Here is a 17575-nt window from a genome sequence, read left to right as displayed (position 1 = left end):
ACAAAATCTCAGAGCGCATATTTACATCTCCATGTTTACATCTGGTTTAGCAGATAAATAGGCCCCAGACATAGTCCTGCGGAGAGAACTCTATAGACAATATCAAGGCTCAATTTGCAGCCTGCAAGGGGGGTCTTGTCATTTTAATGGGGTACATAAGGCTTTAGAGCTGAGGGCAGTCTGGGTACACATCTCAAAGTCAACACCAAGAGACAATCCCAGGCACCCTGTTGTGTGCTCCTGGTTTGGAAAAGCAGCTGGTGTCATCCAGACTTCTGAAATGTTAGATTCAGCAGCAATAGGCAGCTAGGTTTCCTTTTACATCACATTCAGATATAAAGTTAACCTTTAGGGCAGGTTTCTCAGAAACAGATTAAGCCTAATCTTGGACTAAAAAGTACTTTAATTGTAGATTCTAAATTGATATTTTTAGTCCAGTACTAGGATGAACTATGTCCGGGAAACCTCCCCTTGGAGATTGAGGGAGAAGCTCTAGTTTGTATAATACATAAAAAATCAATTTCAACAGCATCATTCACTTTATTGACAAAAATACTTAAAAAACATAACTGAAACACAAAATATCAAAACATTTTTCAATAAAAAGAGAGATCTCAGCAGGGAGATAACCCAAAAGTTACCCACAACTTAATGAGTATATTAAATTGAATAGTACTCAGTTAAGTAATACACATTGCTGAAACAAATTACTCTAATGAAAAATGTATCTGTTTGGTTGAGTTATTTTTCACTTGCATTATCACGAAGCATAACGGAAATCAGTTCATGGTCATCCATACAATTTGGAATGATAGAGAAGAAAAAGGTGGTCACCTATATACAGTACACCATGTTCATAAAATGTTAAATAAGCTAATGAAACAATCACAAAATGGACACGCAATACAATTGTTTGTTTTCAGGGTTCTAGAAACACAATGTTATAGTGGAACACACATCACTTTAACACTGCTGGTAGGCTACTCGGCCTGAGCTGCATGAGGTTAAATGTAAGAGCTGCCATTGTCCAGCTACACCGCCACCAATTCATTTGATCAGAGGGTTCACACAACTTAACCATATGACTGACTTGGTTTGAACTTGGATCGTCTGTGTGACAAGACTGTTAGCCCACTGATCTTAAGCCAACGCAGTAGCATTCGGGAGTTAACGCAAGTCTTCAGGTCTCTGGAACCTCCATTACACACACACTACAGAAGGAGAGTTTTGAATGTTTCAATGTCGCTCACATCTAGTATCAGTGAGGATATTGGTGGGTATACGCTGACATTACGTAGCCCTTTATTTGCTTGTGTAAATGCAAACTGCTGTAGTTTTTACCACCACCCATTTTCAATATAGCATACAACTGAGTGTTGAACATGTGCTAAACCAGCCACATAATTTATACTCTTCCATTAAAAAAACAGTGGTTTAAATTAGCCTGGTCCCAGATGTTTGTGCTCTTGCCATCTCCCATTGACAATGAGTGACAAGGAGTTGGCATGATAGCGCAGACTGGCAATCAGGCTAGGTTCAAATAGCACAGAACATTAAACGTAAACAATGGGAAAATGTTCTGTTTGGTCATGTAGGACTAGCCTAATGTGTAGTCTTATTTACAACGCAGCAATCAAAGCTTAACCAGGTTATAAAAATGCCACAACACCAAATAAACATATGGGAAAATTAAATAAAGGAAGCACACTTCAATCTACACCCGAGAAGCAAGCCTCATCAGGTTCCACAATCAGTAATGTGCCCTAAATATCAAGACATATACAAATCACAAAATGACAATATCAAAAAGGCATAATGTAGTGCTAAAATGGCTTCCAATATCCTACGGAAACTGTCCTATAGATGACTTTTCTCAAATAGTTATTTAAAGTACAATGCATCCAGATGAACAGGGGTGTCATCAAAAACGGAGGCCCTTTGCAACGAAAAACTAGTTTCTATTGGAGGAACTCCGGTTTCTATAGGTCCCTCCCCGTTTAATTTGCTCCCTAGGGAATACATCCATAGACGCTCTTGCAAAAGATTCTCAATAAGAATAAACTATCATTGATGATGAAAAGAAAAGCTAGTTGTGCATCAACGATGGATGAATTACATCAATAAGTAGCATAATGTGAAGCACCAACTGTGGTGAGATGAGGGCGGATGTCCTTGTTTGAAGTAGCAAACCAGACCACTGCCCATTCAAAAGGTACTTTAGGTAACCTTTGAACTCAATTAAAAAGTCATAAGCCATAGAAGTTTGTAAAAAAGCAAATATGTTGTTTATTGTAGATCTATGGAGTTTAGATTACATGCTTGACGTTATAATGAAAAATAACAATAGACAAATCTAATAATGGCGTTTGACGCAAAATAACTGTTTGTTGCTTACGGACTACATATACAATCACTAACGATAATATTGCTACCATGCCTCAAAAGATGGTTCCTTTCAGTTAGTAAGTGTTCTCACTCCTTATACAACAAACAATATTTACATTTAGTAAAAAGAAAAAGCTCAAACATGTCACTGAAACAGAGCAAAAATGTTGGTATATTTCTCAAACATGGGATTTTTAAAAGCATGGGATTTCTTTAAAATTTGGAAAAATATCATAAAATGTACAAAATCAAATGAAAAAACCCATAAAGCTTCAAAGAGACTCCTTTCCTCATGTGGAATGTTGCTCCATAGTCTTGTCGTATTTCTTGTTTTTAATTTAAAAGTTGGTTCTAGAAAAGAAACAGGTGGTGGGAGAGACGGACGTCTGTGGCTAGTGGTGGGTTTCCATTATTTTCCACCAGTCCCTTTGATCAGAAAGTCTTTAATAGTATCCTGGCTGATACTGCTGTCTCCATGGCTTCTGGTTCCATAACTGGGGACAGAGATACAGGGAGTTAGACACAAACAGAAATAAAAATAAACAAATATACATACACACAAAGGTATGTGGACACCCTTCAAATGAGTGGATTTGGCTATTTCAGCCACACCCATTGAGGACAGGTGTATAAAAATCGAGCATACAGCCATGCAATCTCCATAGACAAACATTGGCAGTAGATTGACAGTCACTGAGCTCTCAGTAAGGCCAATGTGGCACAGTCATAGGATGCCACCTTTCCAACTAGTCAGTTCGGCAAATTTCTGCCCTACTAGAGCCACCCCAGTCAACCGAGCGCTGTTATTGTGAAGAAGAAACATCTAGGAGCAACAACGGCTCAGCAGCGAAGTGGTAGGCCAAACAAGCTCCTCGATTGAAACACTCATCACCAAGTTCCAAAACTGCCTCTGGAAGCAACGTCAGCACAAGAACTTTGTCGGGAGCTTCACGAAATGGGTTTCCATGGCCGAGGTGCCGCACACAAGCCTAAGTGCATGTGCGATGCCAAGCGTCAGCTGGAGTGGTGTAAAGCCATTGGACTCTGGAGCAGTGGAAACGCGTTCTCTGGAGTGCTGGAGTGGTGAATCACGCGTCACCATCTAGCAGTCCGATGGACGAATCTGGGTTTGGCGGGTGCTAGGAGAACACTACCTGCCTGAATGCATAGTGCCAACTGTAATGTTTGGTGGATGAGGAATAATGGTCTGGGGACGTTTTTCATGGTTCGGGCTAGGCCCCTGAGTTTGTGGCAACAGTTTGGGTAAGGCCCTTTCCTGTTTCAGCATGACAATGCCTCTGTGCACAAAGCGAGGTCCATATAGAAATGGTTTGTCAAAATCAGTGTAGAAGAACTTCAGTGGCCTGCGCAGAGCCCAGACCTCAATCCCCTCGGAAACCTTTAGGATTAATTGGAATGCCGACTGCAAGCCAGGCCTAATCGTCCAACATGAGCCCCCGACCTCACTAACGCTCGTGGCTGAATGGAAGCAAGGACCCACAGCAATGTTCCAACATCTAGTGGAAAGCCTTCCCAGAAGAGTAGAGACTGTTATAACAGCAAAGGGGGGACCAGCTCAATATTAATGCCCATGATTTTGGAATGAGATGTTCAACAAGCACGTGTCCACATACTTTTGTAGTGTAACTAGGGGAGAACGACATCAGTCACAGCACGTACATTTTCCCTCAAAGCAGTTACAGTGGTATCAATTGTAGTACAAGGCTAACAAGTTAGGATTTGCCCTTGGACCTCAAACGGAGACTCACCCCTTGCTGCCAGCTCTGGTTGAAGGCCTGAGCCTTGTCCATGCCGAATCCAAAGCCTCCACGTCCTCCAGCATTCCTGCTGTCCCCAAATCCCCTGCCACGTCCTCCAGCGTTCCTGTTGTCCCCAAATCCCCCGCCACGTCCTCCAGAGTTTCTACTGTCCACAAATCCACCACCACGACCTCCAGCATTCCTGCCATCACCAAATCCGCTGCTCTTGTTGCCGAAGTTTCCACGGCTGCTGCCTCCTCCGGGCTGGAACCCCTGGGGAGTGAACACACTTATTAATATCTCCCTATTCAATTCACTATGGTAACACTAACCTTTTCTAACACTATTTGGACAGTCACCTAAAGATGGTTTATAATTGTTCAACTATCCACCAACCCTAATCCTAGCAAGTTGCTAATATCAACAAGTTGCAGTCGATCATTTGAGCATCTACACACCCTCTATAGGGGAATATTCAAATAAAGCAGGACCAACTTGTATTTCTCCATTGCATCAACCCAACCCACCTGGTTAAAGTTGACCCTGTTGGCTCCGCCTCCCCGGCTCATGTTGGCTCCACCTCCCCGGCTCATGTTGGCTCCACCTCCCCGGCTCATGTTGGCTCCACCCCCCCGGCTCATGTTGGCTCCACCCCCCCGGCTCATGTTGGCTCCACCCCCCCGGCTCATGTTGGCTCCACCCCCCCGGCTCATGTTGGCTCCACCTCCCCGGCTCATGTTGGCTCCACCTCCCCGGCTCATGTTGGCTCCACCTCCCCGGCTCATGTTGGCTCCACCTCCCCGGCTCATGTTGGCTCCACCTCTGTTCATTGGTGGACCGCCTCTGTTCATGACTCCACCCCTGTAGCCCATGTTGCCCCTAATTGGTCCTCCTCTTGGGGCCCCTCGCTGGGGGGCCATGAGGCCGCCACCCCTGTTGAAGTTCCCCCGGTTGGCAAATCCACCTCTGAAAGCTGGAGGGGGCATGAAGCCTCGAGGGGGGCGAGTGAACCCACCACGTGGGCCTGGAGCTGGGTGGGGGCAGACATGTTGGACACACACATTAGACCGGCGGCGCATCTTTAATGATTAGGAAGCCATTTCTCTACTACTCAACAATTACAGGAGAAATTAAAGTGAAAGGGCAGAGGTCTTTGATTGGAAAAAGTGGATTGATTGGACTTCACCTGTCCAGTTCTATCAGATCAGTGCACACAAAGCAACATTTTAGCAATTGGTTGCGAGGCTAAAACTGGACCAAAACCTGCCATGCAAATCCCTAATCTGACCAATATGGCAGACAACCCACCTCCTCTGAAGTTGCCCCTCTGCTGGAAGCCTCCTCGTACAACTCCTCTCTGGCCGGGTCCTCCTCCACGGTTGAACTGGTTCTTGCCTCTGCCTCCACCCCGGACAACACCTCCTCTATTGGGGGTCAAGGCCCCCTGGTTGGGCTTCTTCTCAGCCGGCAGGGCCGCCTTGCTCTCCTCCTTGTATTGCTCCACTAGCTTGGAAGACTCCTCCTTCTGCAGCTCAGCGTAGCTCACCTCAGCGAAGCTGTCGCCCTCGTCTGGCAGGGTGAAGAATCCTACACGGGAAGAGAGCCATTAATCGATGGTCAAATAACAGCCCCAATGAAAGACTAGCGTATGAATAATAGCTTATGATGTCCACCATAACAAAAAACTAAATTTGTAGAGATGAAGGATCATGGAAAGCTCTGTGTTCTACCCACCAGGTCCAGAGGCAGGGGTATTGGCTTTGAAAACAAAACTAGCCCGTTTTTTGGGAGGTTAAAATCAGTGTGTGCGTGTCCTTACCGTATTACTACAACTTTCTGAAGGTTTCTGGATTAGTGATAACGATAGCTAGCTTTTTAGCACAGGAGGCAAGTCTACTTTTAACACTTTTATTAATATAGTAGCTCACGTCGTTACCTTTCATTTTGAGGAGAGCGTGCTCGGGCACGTCTTTGCCGTCGCTCTCTGCCTTCTTCTGGGCCCTCTCCTTGTAGTCGTCGTCTGAGGGGCAGACCACCACAGCCTTCCGCTGGTACCCAGCAAAAAGACACATCTTCCTCTTCTGGCCCGGGGCAGACAGGTTGGTCTGGGGAGATAAGGATGGGGGAAATTACTAATAATGTTGACTGATTGTGGGAGTATAAATAAAAAGGATTTGGGCTGCTGTGTTGGCACTTTATATAGGCCAGTGCTAGACTCCGTCTCATACGAGCCTTTCTACCCTGTATCATGATGTACTCATCAGTATTTACATACAGTATACCGTTTGTTCCATGTATATTCAAAGATTAATACTTTATTCACAATAAGACAGACTAAAAGGTCAGTTTAACGTGTATGAAATCATTGGCTGTGATTGTATAGAATATGAAGTCTTACATGGTCCAGGATATAGTTCCTCTTCTTGCGAGCAGCAATCTCAATGAACTTGCCCAGGAAGAGAGGAGCACGCTGGGAAATGGCCGTGAGCTTAGTTGTGTCCTTCGCCTGACGCTTCAAGCTGCCAATCTACATAGAGAAAAATGAATAGCTGTGCCACAAGATACCACATATACATAGGACAGGTTATAGGCCTACAGTCCCAAATGACCAGGGACTGCTTATAAAACCATTAGGATCAGACCAATGTTCCCTCTAAGCTGTGCGCAGCTCCCCCAGGACTGCCACGCAGAAGAAATATCAGCCCGCGCAGAGAAGCACGAGATTCAAAATTTGAGTGAAGTTCAGAGTTCTCCCCCTTAGTTAACACTATCAACCTATCCCTTTACTTTGGGAATTGTGTTCAAATCAATGCAAGAGTCACTTCCAAAGCAACATACCGAAACAAAATGAACTATGCAAGACTTGGTATGCAAAACTAACTATGCAAGAGACTTTGTTGTAGGCAGAACGCATCGAAGTAGGATTCTATTGTATTGACATGCACGAATCAAACCGTACTCTACACAAACCAGTGCAGCATAACAAATCAGAGCTGCAGTATGCCTATGTGCAAATAGACTATTGCCATATATGGATCTGTGCCACTCACTTTGAGCTGGACTGCGTTTACAGCATGAGTGGTCGTGAGTAGATGCGCTTGTTTTGAGATCAAAGTGAGAGCTGCATGTAGCCACGTATGAACATTCTGTTCACATCCTTTGCTAGTTAGTGAGTTATTAGCCCAGGTATAGATCATTTGTAGTCAGCAATGGTGGTGTGATTGTGCCCCACGTGCTTCTACACCTGCATTGCTTGCTGTTTGGGGTTTTAGGCTGGGTTTCTGTACAGCACTTTGATATATCAGCTGATGTAAGAAGGGCTATATAAATACATTTGATTTGAAGAGAACCAAACATGTACACGTCTTTGTCTTAAAGGGCAGCGTTGTATTTTGAGACCGGTTTGAATAATCTATGTAGCCAATAGGCAGAGGGCATCACAATTTGTCTGATTCTCTGAAATAATGGTATGGGATTAATAATGCATTTTATTTGTAAAGTGGTTTCTTGCATCAAACAACATTCAGTCACCACCTTGTCTGATAGACAAGTGGATAAACAGGTTAATTTAGGCTGAATGATTGAACAGTTATTTCCATGTTAAAATGTTATGGATGCATTTTCTCCATTGTTTTGATGGTTGGCCACTCTGGTCTACATTATAATGAAATAGCTATAGTAGCCTACTTGACCACTGTCTGAAACTAACTTAAAGCGGGTACAGCCTCAGTGATCACAGTAAACGAGCGCGGGAAGTTGCAATTTTTTTCCGCAACATTCAAGTTTGCGCTCCGACCTGAAATTTGTTCAGTGCCTAAATGTTTTTTTTAGGGAACATTGGATAGGACTGGAAGTTAATTTCACAAACTAAATTGACAAACTAGAACCCCATTCTCAGAAGAGTGCAGAACACATTCTAAAATACTAGAGGCTCCAAACACCATGAGTCAGTATAACATTGACCATCATCTTCTCCACGATGGTGTCGCTGCCCAGGATGTAATATTTCCCAGGGTTCTCCTGGATGTGCTTGTTCACCCAGGTGGTCTTTCCTGAGCCGGGCAGGCCTACCATAGCAATCACCTAAAACAACACACATATACACAACTGATCAGTAACAATGGTAGAAGGAGTTATGCACATACAGGTGAGGAAAAAGGTGCTCTGAATGTTTATTTTTTTAATCTGATATATTTTGCTAGCCGTTTATTCTGAAATATTGGTTGAACCCAAGGACAGATCCCATTGCTAGGGAGGCCTTTGTGTCAAACAAGTCACTGCCAGTGACGTTATGGGTTCCCATAGTTACCTCACACTCCTTCTTGGTGTTGGGTCCCTTGGGTCCGCGGACACGGTCGTCCATGGCGACCTGCTGCAGGAAGGTGTAGCCCTCTGGCTGGGGGAAGTAGGGTGTTTCCATCTGGCCAAAGTTGAACTCCACAGAACAGTTGTGGCAGATGACGTGGGGGAAGAGAGCTCTCCCTGCCAGGGACTCCTTACCGACCTGGAAGGCCACAACTGGCTCCTTACCATTCTTAGAAAAGGAAATCTCCACCTCCTCGCCCTCAAAGTTCTGCAATAGAAAATAATTTTACCTAAATATATATATTTTAAGCTTGTAGTTTCAATGGAACATTGACAGATCAAAATGTTAGGTACCAACAAGGAAGTCGCCAAACCGGTTTAGGTGGAAATGTTTTACTTTAAGAACAGAGGGTGTGGCAGACAAATCATGTTTTCATATAAATAAATATTTTGTGTGCGTTTGCCTCATTGATGAGGAATTCTTGACATCACAGAAAGTCTGATATTAATTTAAAATCGGCCTGTCCATTTTGAGAATATTACATTATGGCAACTATTCGGATAAATGAAGGCAGGCTACTTACGATGAGGCAGCAGATGACGTCGTTCTCATCGTAAGTATCTCCAAAATCTTCAGTCACGCAGTTGGTAGTCTTCTTGCCTTTGCCAGAGTAGGCATAAGAATGCTCCTCCTCACCTGCAATGGCACAATACAACTCACATCAGACATGATACACAGTTGACTGGTTCAGGGTACTAAAAGTAGAGATTTTTCCCCCCCAGTGTTTCTGCACTCATTCCATAGTCGCCTTGCAAACTTCAACTGAAACAGACTATATCATTTCCAGTTACATGTCATGTTTCCTAACAGCCTTTAGAGAGCGCCAACCATTCTACCATTCTATTTTTGGAGAACAAAACCAATAGATTGATAATACTGACCGAGGAGCAGACTGCCAGTAGCCAGGGACCATCCAACCTGGACCTCATGGACCTCCATGTTCTTACTGAAGATGTGCTTCACTGGAATCTTCTCAGTTAACTAGAACCACAATATTACATTGGTAATGTTGGTAGCAGATAGTATGATGACTTACAAATCGAATTATTTACGTTAATGCTAAATAGTGATTATTTTGTCTCTATGGCCTATTTATTGCCATACCTCCCTACATTTGCACACACTGTACATAGATTTTTCTATTGTGTTATTGACTGTACGTTTGTTTATGTGTAACTTGTTTGTGTCGCACTGCTTTGCTTTAGCTTGGCCAGGTCACAGTTGTAAATGAGAACTTGGTGTCAACTGGCCTACCAGGTTAAATAAAGGTTAAATAAATGAGAAATTTGAGGGCACAACCCTCAAATTTAAATCTGATGGTGCATTTATATTATAAAATGGAGAAAAATGATTATGGGTTTCTGAGGTCAAAACATTACGAATTCACAATTACTAATGAAATGACAACTGGGCTAGACAAGAGAAGCAGTGTTTCTCCTTACCTTCATCTCGTAACAGGCCTTGCCCTGGGTCAGGCCGTACGAGGCCCTGCCCCCAGACCAAAGGTAGGCAAAGCTCTCCATGGTGAGAGAGGACGCACTGTACCGGTCCCGGGACACCTTGAAGTGCAGGTCGCAGTTATCTGAGGACAAAGAAACAAACATCAACTATTCAGTTATCTTCTCAGTCCCCTGACATGCCATATAGTGTGTCCCATCACACATCGGTCTTTAAGCCGTATTCCTATGCACTAGAAGAGACATGAGAATATTGAACGACATGGCAAACAGACAGCGAGGTGGAGCTATTGCTTCTGAGCAGACAGCGAGGTGGAGCTATTGCTTCTGAGCAGACAGCGAGGTGGAGCTATTGCTTCTGAGCAGACAGCGAGGTGGAGCTATTGCTTCTGAGCAGACAGCGAGGTGGAGCTATTGCTTCTGAGCAGGTGTTTGTAGAGTGATTAAATCAACCCAGCACTGTCGGCCACGCTATACACCAAACATCACTCACAGTTGTCCAGACAGACTGTTGTATCGTCAAACTCTTCATCTTCCTCTTCCAGGGGTGGCAGTGGAGACTTGAGACTAGACCTGAAAGAGAACACAGCCCGTCAGTAACAATGTCAGAGAATTAGAACCTGTCGTACGGATCCAGAATGTCCCACCAGGGTGGCCATCCGGTTGGGATGACCTCTCTGAAGAAGAGGGCATCGATAGAAAGAGTCAAGAAGACTATGGGCGGAAATAGAACTCTAACATTTAAGCTTCTGGAGTTGGGTGTTTAAAGAAATCACGACAAGACAAATACATACCTGCAGTGGTCCACTGATGCATCAAAGCAATGGAGAATTATTATTAAATAAATCAATATTTTTTTTAACTAGTCCTAGGGGCTATATTTCTTATTATAAAAGCCTTAATAGCCAATAGGCCTTGTTTGCAGAAACTGTGTTCATGGCTATGGAGATTCCTGGTAGGGTCAAGAAGGATAAAAGGCTGCTGGATGTATTTAACTGTGGCGCTGCTCTCACTAAAAGGTCAAAGCTGCAGCCTCATGGTTGTGGAACAGAGAGTCAAACAAGCTAGTTCCACATAACCTAGAGGGGCTTCAACTGTACTCTAGGGACTGTAGTGATAACAAGATGAATATTGTGCTACACGGACTTATAAACTTGAAGAAATTCAGAAACAGAATCAAGCCGTTTCCCAGGGGGAAGAGTTGTGTTTATAAAACTAGCCCACAAATATTTACACTGGCGAGGATTACAACAGGAGGATAAATGTCTGTCCACAGAATGTAGACGGAAGCCTTTGCAGGATTAAACACTGCCTCGTGCACAGGAAGAGAAACACCATAATGCAGCATTGATAGAAAATGTGAGTCTTAGCACCAATTAGAAGAGATAGTTGTGGGGGGGGGGTTCACATTTGTAGCAACACTGGTTGGGTTGGTAATTTTACTCTGACATCAAATGCACTGTGCTTAGATACAAATGGCAACTTCATTTACATTTTAGTCATTTAGCTAACACTCTTACCCAGAGCGACTGACCGTAGTGAGTGGGTAAATTTGTTTGCACCCTTTTCTCTCCATATTAGACTTTGGCTTATCTACACATTAGTCAGACCGCACTCAGACCAAGGATCATAGAGTCTTGCCAGAGGTCATCCAGGGTGGTGCGATGGAGATTCCATGATTGATTTAGCCAACAGCTACTAAGGCCTCTGCTGCACAGACAATGGTTTCTTAGTTTACACCAGTCAGAGCAAGGCTCTCCAACCCTGTTCCTGGAGAGCTACTGTCCTGTAAATTCAGTACAACCCTTATCTAGCGCACCCGATTCAAATAATTAGCTGGTTGATAAACTGAATCAGGTTAGTTACAACTGGGGTTAAAATGAAAACCTACAGGAGGGTAGCTCTCCAGGAACGGGGTTGAAGCTAGAGTGACATTTTGATGACAGGATAACAGTCCACTTGGTCAATGAAAAAAACAAATAGCGTTCCAGATAAACATGGAGGTGGTTTCCCAGACAGATCAAGCCTAGTCTTGGACTAAAAAGCTCAATGGGAATCTCCATTTGAAGTATTTTTAAGTACCCTGTAAACCAGCCCATGATGCACAGTGTGACTGTACGGAGAGAAAGCATTCCTGTAAAAAAAAAAAAACATCAACCACACTGAATAAAATGATGACAAAGTAGAGAGACAATCAGAAAAGACAAATACTATGCGAGCAGGAACAGTGAGCAGTCCGTGGAGAGTACCTATCTGCAACTCGAGCGTCCAGAAAAAAGTTCTACATCCTTGTGCCCCTACGCAACCCCCCCTCTACTCTCTCATGCGTTTCTTTTTTTAGCAATGTTGCGTCACCTTGTCAGTGTACACAGTAAACCTTCCTGCACAAAGAGAACGAATGGGGAACAATAGAACATTACTGTTCATTTCTCTTGCTACATTATGCAGTCCATTTATGGGTGCATGTGGTCACTGCATGGGTTAAATGGTAAGGTTCATTTAAAAGCCAGGGATAACCCTCAATTCAAACATGTATGACTCTTAAGTAATGTTGACAAAAGTTAGTTAAGTGAGGGTTTTGTCGCTAGTTAATGCATTGGCGCTTAAAGCCAATACAGTTCACATAGCTGTGATGGCGCTTCAGACATACCAAAGGCCATTTTGTCTCCCATCCTTACCAGCTGTATTTGTTCTCTTCAATAAATTCAAAGTAGCCCCTTCCATGTTCCTCCCGGCGTCTCTTAACACCCTTCTTATTCTTCTGATCAGCATTCGTGTCTTTGTCCGCATCCCCTTTGGAAATAAAAGAAAAATATAATGAGGTGCTCCTTTATTGAAAGGATAGGTCGCACTGTGGCTGTGGTAGGGTTGGCCCACACAGATGACTAACTACTTGTCCATTAGGACCTCATTACTTTCATTGAATGTGATGGAAGACAGTAGAATGCTAAGGCTGCTTTGACCAGGGAGTAAGGTTGGTTACATTGCAGCCGGCCAACAATTGGAGGACATATGTGAGGAGATGTAACGTTGAACACAGTAAAATGGGTACAATAACCCAGTTACGGTTAGAGTTACTATTAAAAAAAGGTCAGGGAAATAGACCATTGTCCAGCCGTCTCAGATGTTGCGGTCAATACAATAGCATACTGCGACAAGTCAGACAAGAAAAACAACTGCAGACTATTTTAGATTGACCCCCTTCCCCCACAATAGCATTCGCGACTAACTAGCTAGTTAGCTTAAAAGCTAGTTAGCCAATTCTTGCTCATTCATTCAAAATATCTTAGCCAGCTAGTATTATCTAATCAGATAACTAGCCAACTACTGTTTCCAAATACTTGCCTTTAGCTACGTTTCTAGAACCAGTTTGAGAACCCGTTTGTATAAGAATTTAGGATACTCCGAGTCACATAGTTAACCATTTAGAACCACGAGCCTACCTAAACCAGCACCTGCCGAATATTGTCCACCGTTCGCTAGAATCGCGAGCTAGCTATTCTAGTTAGCAACTACACAAAAGAATGCTAACTATGCTAACCACCCATTCAGCTAAAATTACATCAAGCGTGAGCCCAATGGTAGTCTCCATGCAGTACGTTAGGACCAAGTTAAACAATATTACCCCAATTTGCTAGTTACACTAGCCTATCTAATCAATATACATCAATCCGGCTTCGCGAACACCCCGTATAGCAAAAACATGTGTGACAACCAGTCCAGGGATTTTCAAATGGAACCAGCGACTCACCCTCTGCTGGCTGGTCTCCAGGCTCACCATCCTCTGCGTCTAACGTTATTTTCTCCATGTCGTCCACACCTTCCTTCAACATTGGATCCATTTCTTCATCTTCCACCTCGCCCATTTCGTCGTCCTCCTGAGCCGCGTTCTCCTCGCATTCTACGGCGGGGTCTCCCTCTCCGTTTCCATTCTCCTCCTCCTCGTTGGCCTCCATGCTTTCTTCGACCGGATCCTCGTCGTCGTCTTCGTCTTCCCCCATGTCCTCTTGATCATCAGCGGCCTCAGAGCTACCTCCCTCCACGGCCTCCAGCCCAATGGGATCATCTCCAGCCAGGGCCTCTTCGTCAAGCGCGGCCTGCAGCCGGTCCATCAACTCGGCCTTCAGCCCCTTGTCCGACAGCTGACGCTTTTTCAGCTCGTCCTTCAACTCGTTAACTTTCAGTTTTTTTACGTTAATTGAACTCATTTTTATATCTGTATAAAAATACTAAACTGAAACACGATTTAAAATGACAAATATGGGAAATTCTGTAAGGACGCCACGCTATGCAAATCGATGTAGCTGCTAGCTATATTTAACTGCGCCAAATGGCAGTAGCGTTACTAGCACTTTTCAATGGCAGAAGGGCTTGTCGGCGCAAATGGTGGTACCAGACCCCTCCCATATTCAAGTATTGGGGAAGGACTTGGGCGTGGGTTACCGTAATAACTGATAGAGCAGCTCAAGAGACTAAGCAATATCAAATCAAATTTGATATGTCACATACGCCGAATACAACAGGTGTAGTAGACCTTACAGTGAAATTCTTACTTACAAGCCCTTAACCAACAATGCCGTTTTAAGAAAAATACACAAAAAAAGAAATAAAGTAACAAATTATTAAAGAGCAGCAGTAAAATAACAATAACGAGGCTATATACAGGGTACCGGTACATAGTCAATGTGTGGGGGCACCAGTTAATCTAGGTAATTGAGGTAATATGTACATGTAGGTAGAATTATTAAAGTGACTATGCATAGATAATAACAGAGAGTAGCAGCAGCGTAAAAGGGGGGGGGGGGGGGCAATGCAAATAGTCTGAGTAGCCATTTGATTAGATGTTCAGGGGTTTTATGGCTTGGGGGTAGAAAGGGAAAGGGGGATACCAAGACAGTTGTACAACTGAATGCCTTCAGCTGAAATGTGTCTTCCGCATTTAACCCAACCCCTATGACTAGGGTGGCTGGAGTCTTTGACAATTTTTAGGGCCTTCCTCTGACACCGGCTGGTAAAGAGGTCCTGGATGGCAGGAAGCTTGGCCCCAGTGATGTACTGGGCCATATGCACTATCCTCTGTAGTGCCTTGCGGTCGGAGGCCGAGCAGTTGCCATACCAGGCAGTGATGCAACCCGTCAGGATGCTCTCGATGGTGCAGCTGTAGAACCTTTTGAGGATCTGAGGACCCATCCTAAATATTTTCAGTCTCCAGAGGTTTTGTCGTGCCCTCTTCATGACTGTCTTGGTATGCTTGGACCATGTTAGTTTGTTGGTGATGTGGACGCCAAGGAACTTGAAGCTCTCAACCTGCTCCACTACAGCCCCGTCGATGAGAATGGGGATGTGTTTGGTCCTCCTTTTCCTGTAGTCCACAATCATCTTTGTCTTGATCACGTTGAGGGAGAGGTTGTTGTCCTTGCACCACACGGTTAGGTCTCTGACCTCCCTATAGGCTGTCTTGTCGTTGTCGGTGATCAGGCCTACAACTGTTGTGTCTTCGGCAAACTTAATGATCCAAGCTGTCTGCGCATTTTGGAGATACCAAGCACAGCAGGCTACATTTTTAGCCATGAAAATAAATAAGTACATTAAAAATGATCCCAAGGACACACACACACACACACATATTCAATTATCTGTCCATTTCCAGACCTATTCTGAACAGTGGAGGCTGGTGGGAGGAGCTATAGGAGGACGGACTCATTGTAATGGTTTACATATGTAAGTTGTTTGATACAGTTACATTGATTCCATTCCCATAGGGTGGCGCACAATTGGCTCAGCGTTGTCTGGGTTTGGCTGTGGTAGGCTATCATTGTAAATAAGAATTTGTTCTCAACTGACTTGCCTAGTTAAATAAAGGTTAAATAAATAAATAAAAATGACCATTTACAATGACCGCATTCCCACCATACTAAGAATAAATCCTCTTCCTGCCGACCTCTCACTTTCTCATCCAATGGGTTTTGAGAAGGAGGCGAGGAGAGAGGACGCGAGGTGAATGAAATTGAGATTCTCCCAGACTCCTCCTTAAAAGATCACAGCGAATCACTCCAACTTCTTCCCAGACACTCCAACCATAAAACCCACAACATGACTTTATGGCAGCTTGGGGAGCGTTCAGTTCGCTTGAACGTTTACTACATTGCGGAACGATTTACTGAATGACACATTTTCCCCAAACGTTCTTGTACATTCTTGAACATACTTTGAGGTACGTTTGCTCCATTCGGTGGATGTCCCGGGGTGTGGCTTGAAGCAATGACTGACGTATTTTGGTTAACTCTCGACCCCAATTTCAGTTGTTGCCCAACCCCCTCAAATCTTCAAAAAATGCATATAGGTTAGAAGTTGTGGTTGGGTGAATTGCTCATAAATATTCCTTTTGGGTTTGTATAAACGATCCCCAACATTTTGAGGGATCAGGTACAAGTCCACTGCCACGCTCTAATAATAAATGTATGTGAATCACTAAGAAATACAGCTTTGAACTGTGAGTTAGCTCACTGTGATATGGCACCTAAATCCTGACATTTATTGCCACTTAAGGTGTAAATTCGAATCCCCTACAGGCCGCAAAATACATTTTTCACAATGTCACATTTATTGCGGTATTGTGTTGGGAAGAAAAGTGATCATCGTCTTGAAGATCAAATCTCCGAGTTGACAAGGTTAAAATCTGTTGTTCTGCCCCTGAACAAGGCAGTTAACCCACTGTTCCTAGGCCGCCATTGAAAATAAGAATTTGTTCTTAACTGACTTTCCTAGTTAAATAAAGGTTAAAAAAAAAACGCGTTAAGTCTTTTTCCAATAGTAAAATTAACTCACAGATAAGTTTTTATACAGTACCCAAAACCAATAAACCAAAGTGTATAGTCGTGGCCAAAAGTTGAGAATGGTACAAATATTAATTTCCATGAAGTTTGCTGCATCTTTGCCTTTAGATATTTTTGTCAGATGTTACTATGGAATACTGAAGTATATTTACAAGCATTTCATAATTGTCAAAGGCTTTTATTGACAATTACATGAAGTTAATGCAAAGAGTCAATATTTGCAGTGTTGACCTTCTTTTTCAAGACCTCTGCAATCCGCCCTGGCATGCTGTCAATTAACTTCTGGGCCACATCCTGACTGATGGCAGCCCATTCTTGCATCTGCAATGCTTGGAGTTTGTCAGAATTTGTGGGTTTTTGTTTGTCCACCCGCCTCTTGAGGATTGGACCACAAGTTCTCAATGGGATTAAGGTCTGGGGAGTTTCCTGGCCATGGACCCAAAATATCGATGTTTTGTTCCCCGAGCCACTTAGTTATCACTTTTGCCTTATGGCAAGATGCTCCATCATGCTGGAAAAGGCATTGTTCGTCACCAAACTGTTCCTGGATGGTTGGGAGAAGTTGCTCTCGGAGGATGTGTTGGTACCATTCTTTATTCATGGCTGTATTCTTAGGCAAAATTGTGAGTGAGCCCACTCCCTTGGCTGAGAAGCAACCCCACACATGAATGGTCTCAGGATGCTTTACTGTTGGCATGACACAGGACTGATGGTAGCGCTCACCTTGTCTTCTTCGGACAAGCTTTTTTCCGGATGCCCCAAACAATCGGA

At 43.7% G+C, this 17575-nt stretch overlaps 1 protein-coding gene across 1 annotated transcript; it reads right to left on the bottom strand.

Annotated features, from left to right (window-relative positions):
- Positions 1-520: 520 nt before the first annotated feature.
- LOC129825390 (heterogeneous nuclear ribonucleoprotein U-like) lies at positions 521-14352 on the bottom strand. Its single transcript, XM_055885465.1, has 14 exons — positions 13720-14352; positions 12647-12761; positions 10462-10541; positions 9954-10093; positions 9393-9492; positions 9035-9147; positions 8455-8718; positions 8109-8228; positions 6544-6672; positions 6082-6250; positions 5454-5732; positions 4673-5175; positions 4155-4418; positions 521-2879 (listed from the first exon to the last, which is right to left on the bottom strand). Exons 1-14 carry the CDS (start codon positions 14174-14176, stop codon positions 2829-2831), a joined length of 2784 nt encoding a protein of 927 aa, XP_055741440.1. The 5' UTR covers positions 14177-14352; the 3' UTR covers positions 521-2828.
- Positions 14353-17575: the final 3223 nt, after the last annotated feature.

This window comes from Salvelinus fontinalis, chromosome 27, assembly GCF_029448725.1.
Source record: "Salvelinus fontinalis isolate EN_2023a chromosome 27, ASM2944872v1, whole genome shotgun sequence".
Classification (NCBI taxonomy): Eukaryota; Metazoa; Chordata; class Actinopteri; order Salmoniformes; family Salmonidae; genus Salvelinus; species Salvelinus fontinalis.
This window is presented reverse-complemented; position numbering and strand designations above follow the sequence as displayed.

What these genes read in the sequence shown, in the direction of transcription:
- LOC129825390 (XM_055885465.1), bottom strand. Translation starts at nt 14,176, where the DNA reads ATGAGTTCAATTAACGTAAAAAAACTGAAAGTTAACGAGTTGAAGGAC. An exon ending in CGCTCTCCTCAAAATGAAAG is followed by an intron (nt 5,733 to 6,081) that starts GTAACGACGTGA and finishes CTTCCCGTGTAG; the next exon opens with GATTCTTCACCCTGCCAGAC. An exon ending in ACAGGGTCAACTTTAACCAG is followed by an intron (nt 4,419 to 4,672) that starts GTGGGTTGGGTT and finishes TTCACTCCCCAG; the next exon opens with GGGTTCCAGCCCGGAGGAGG.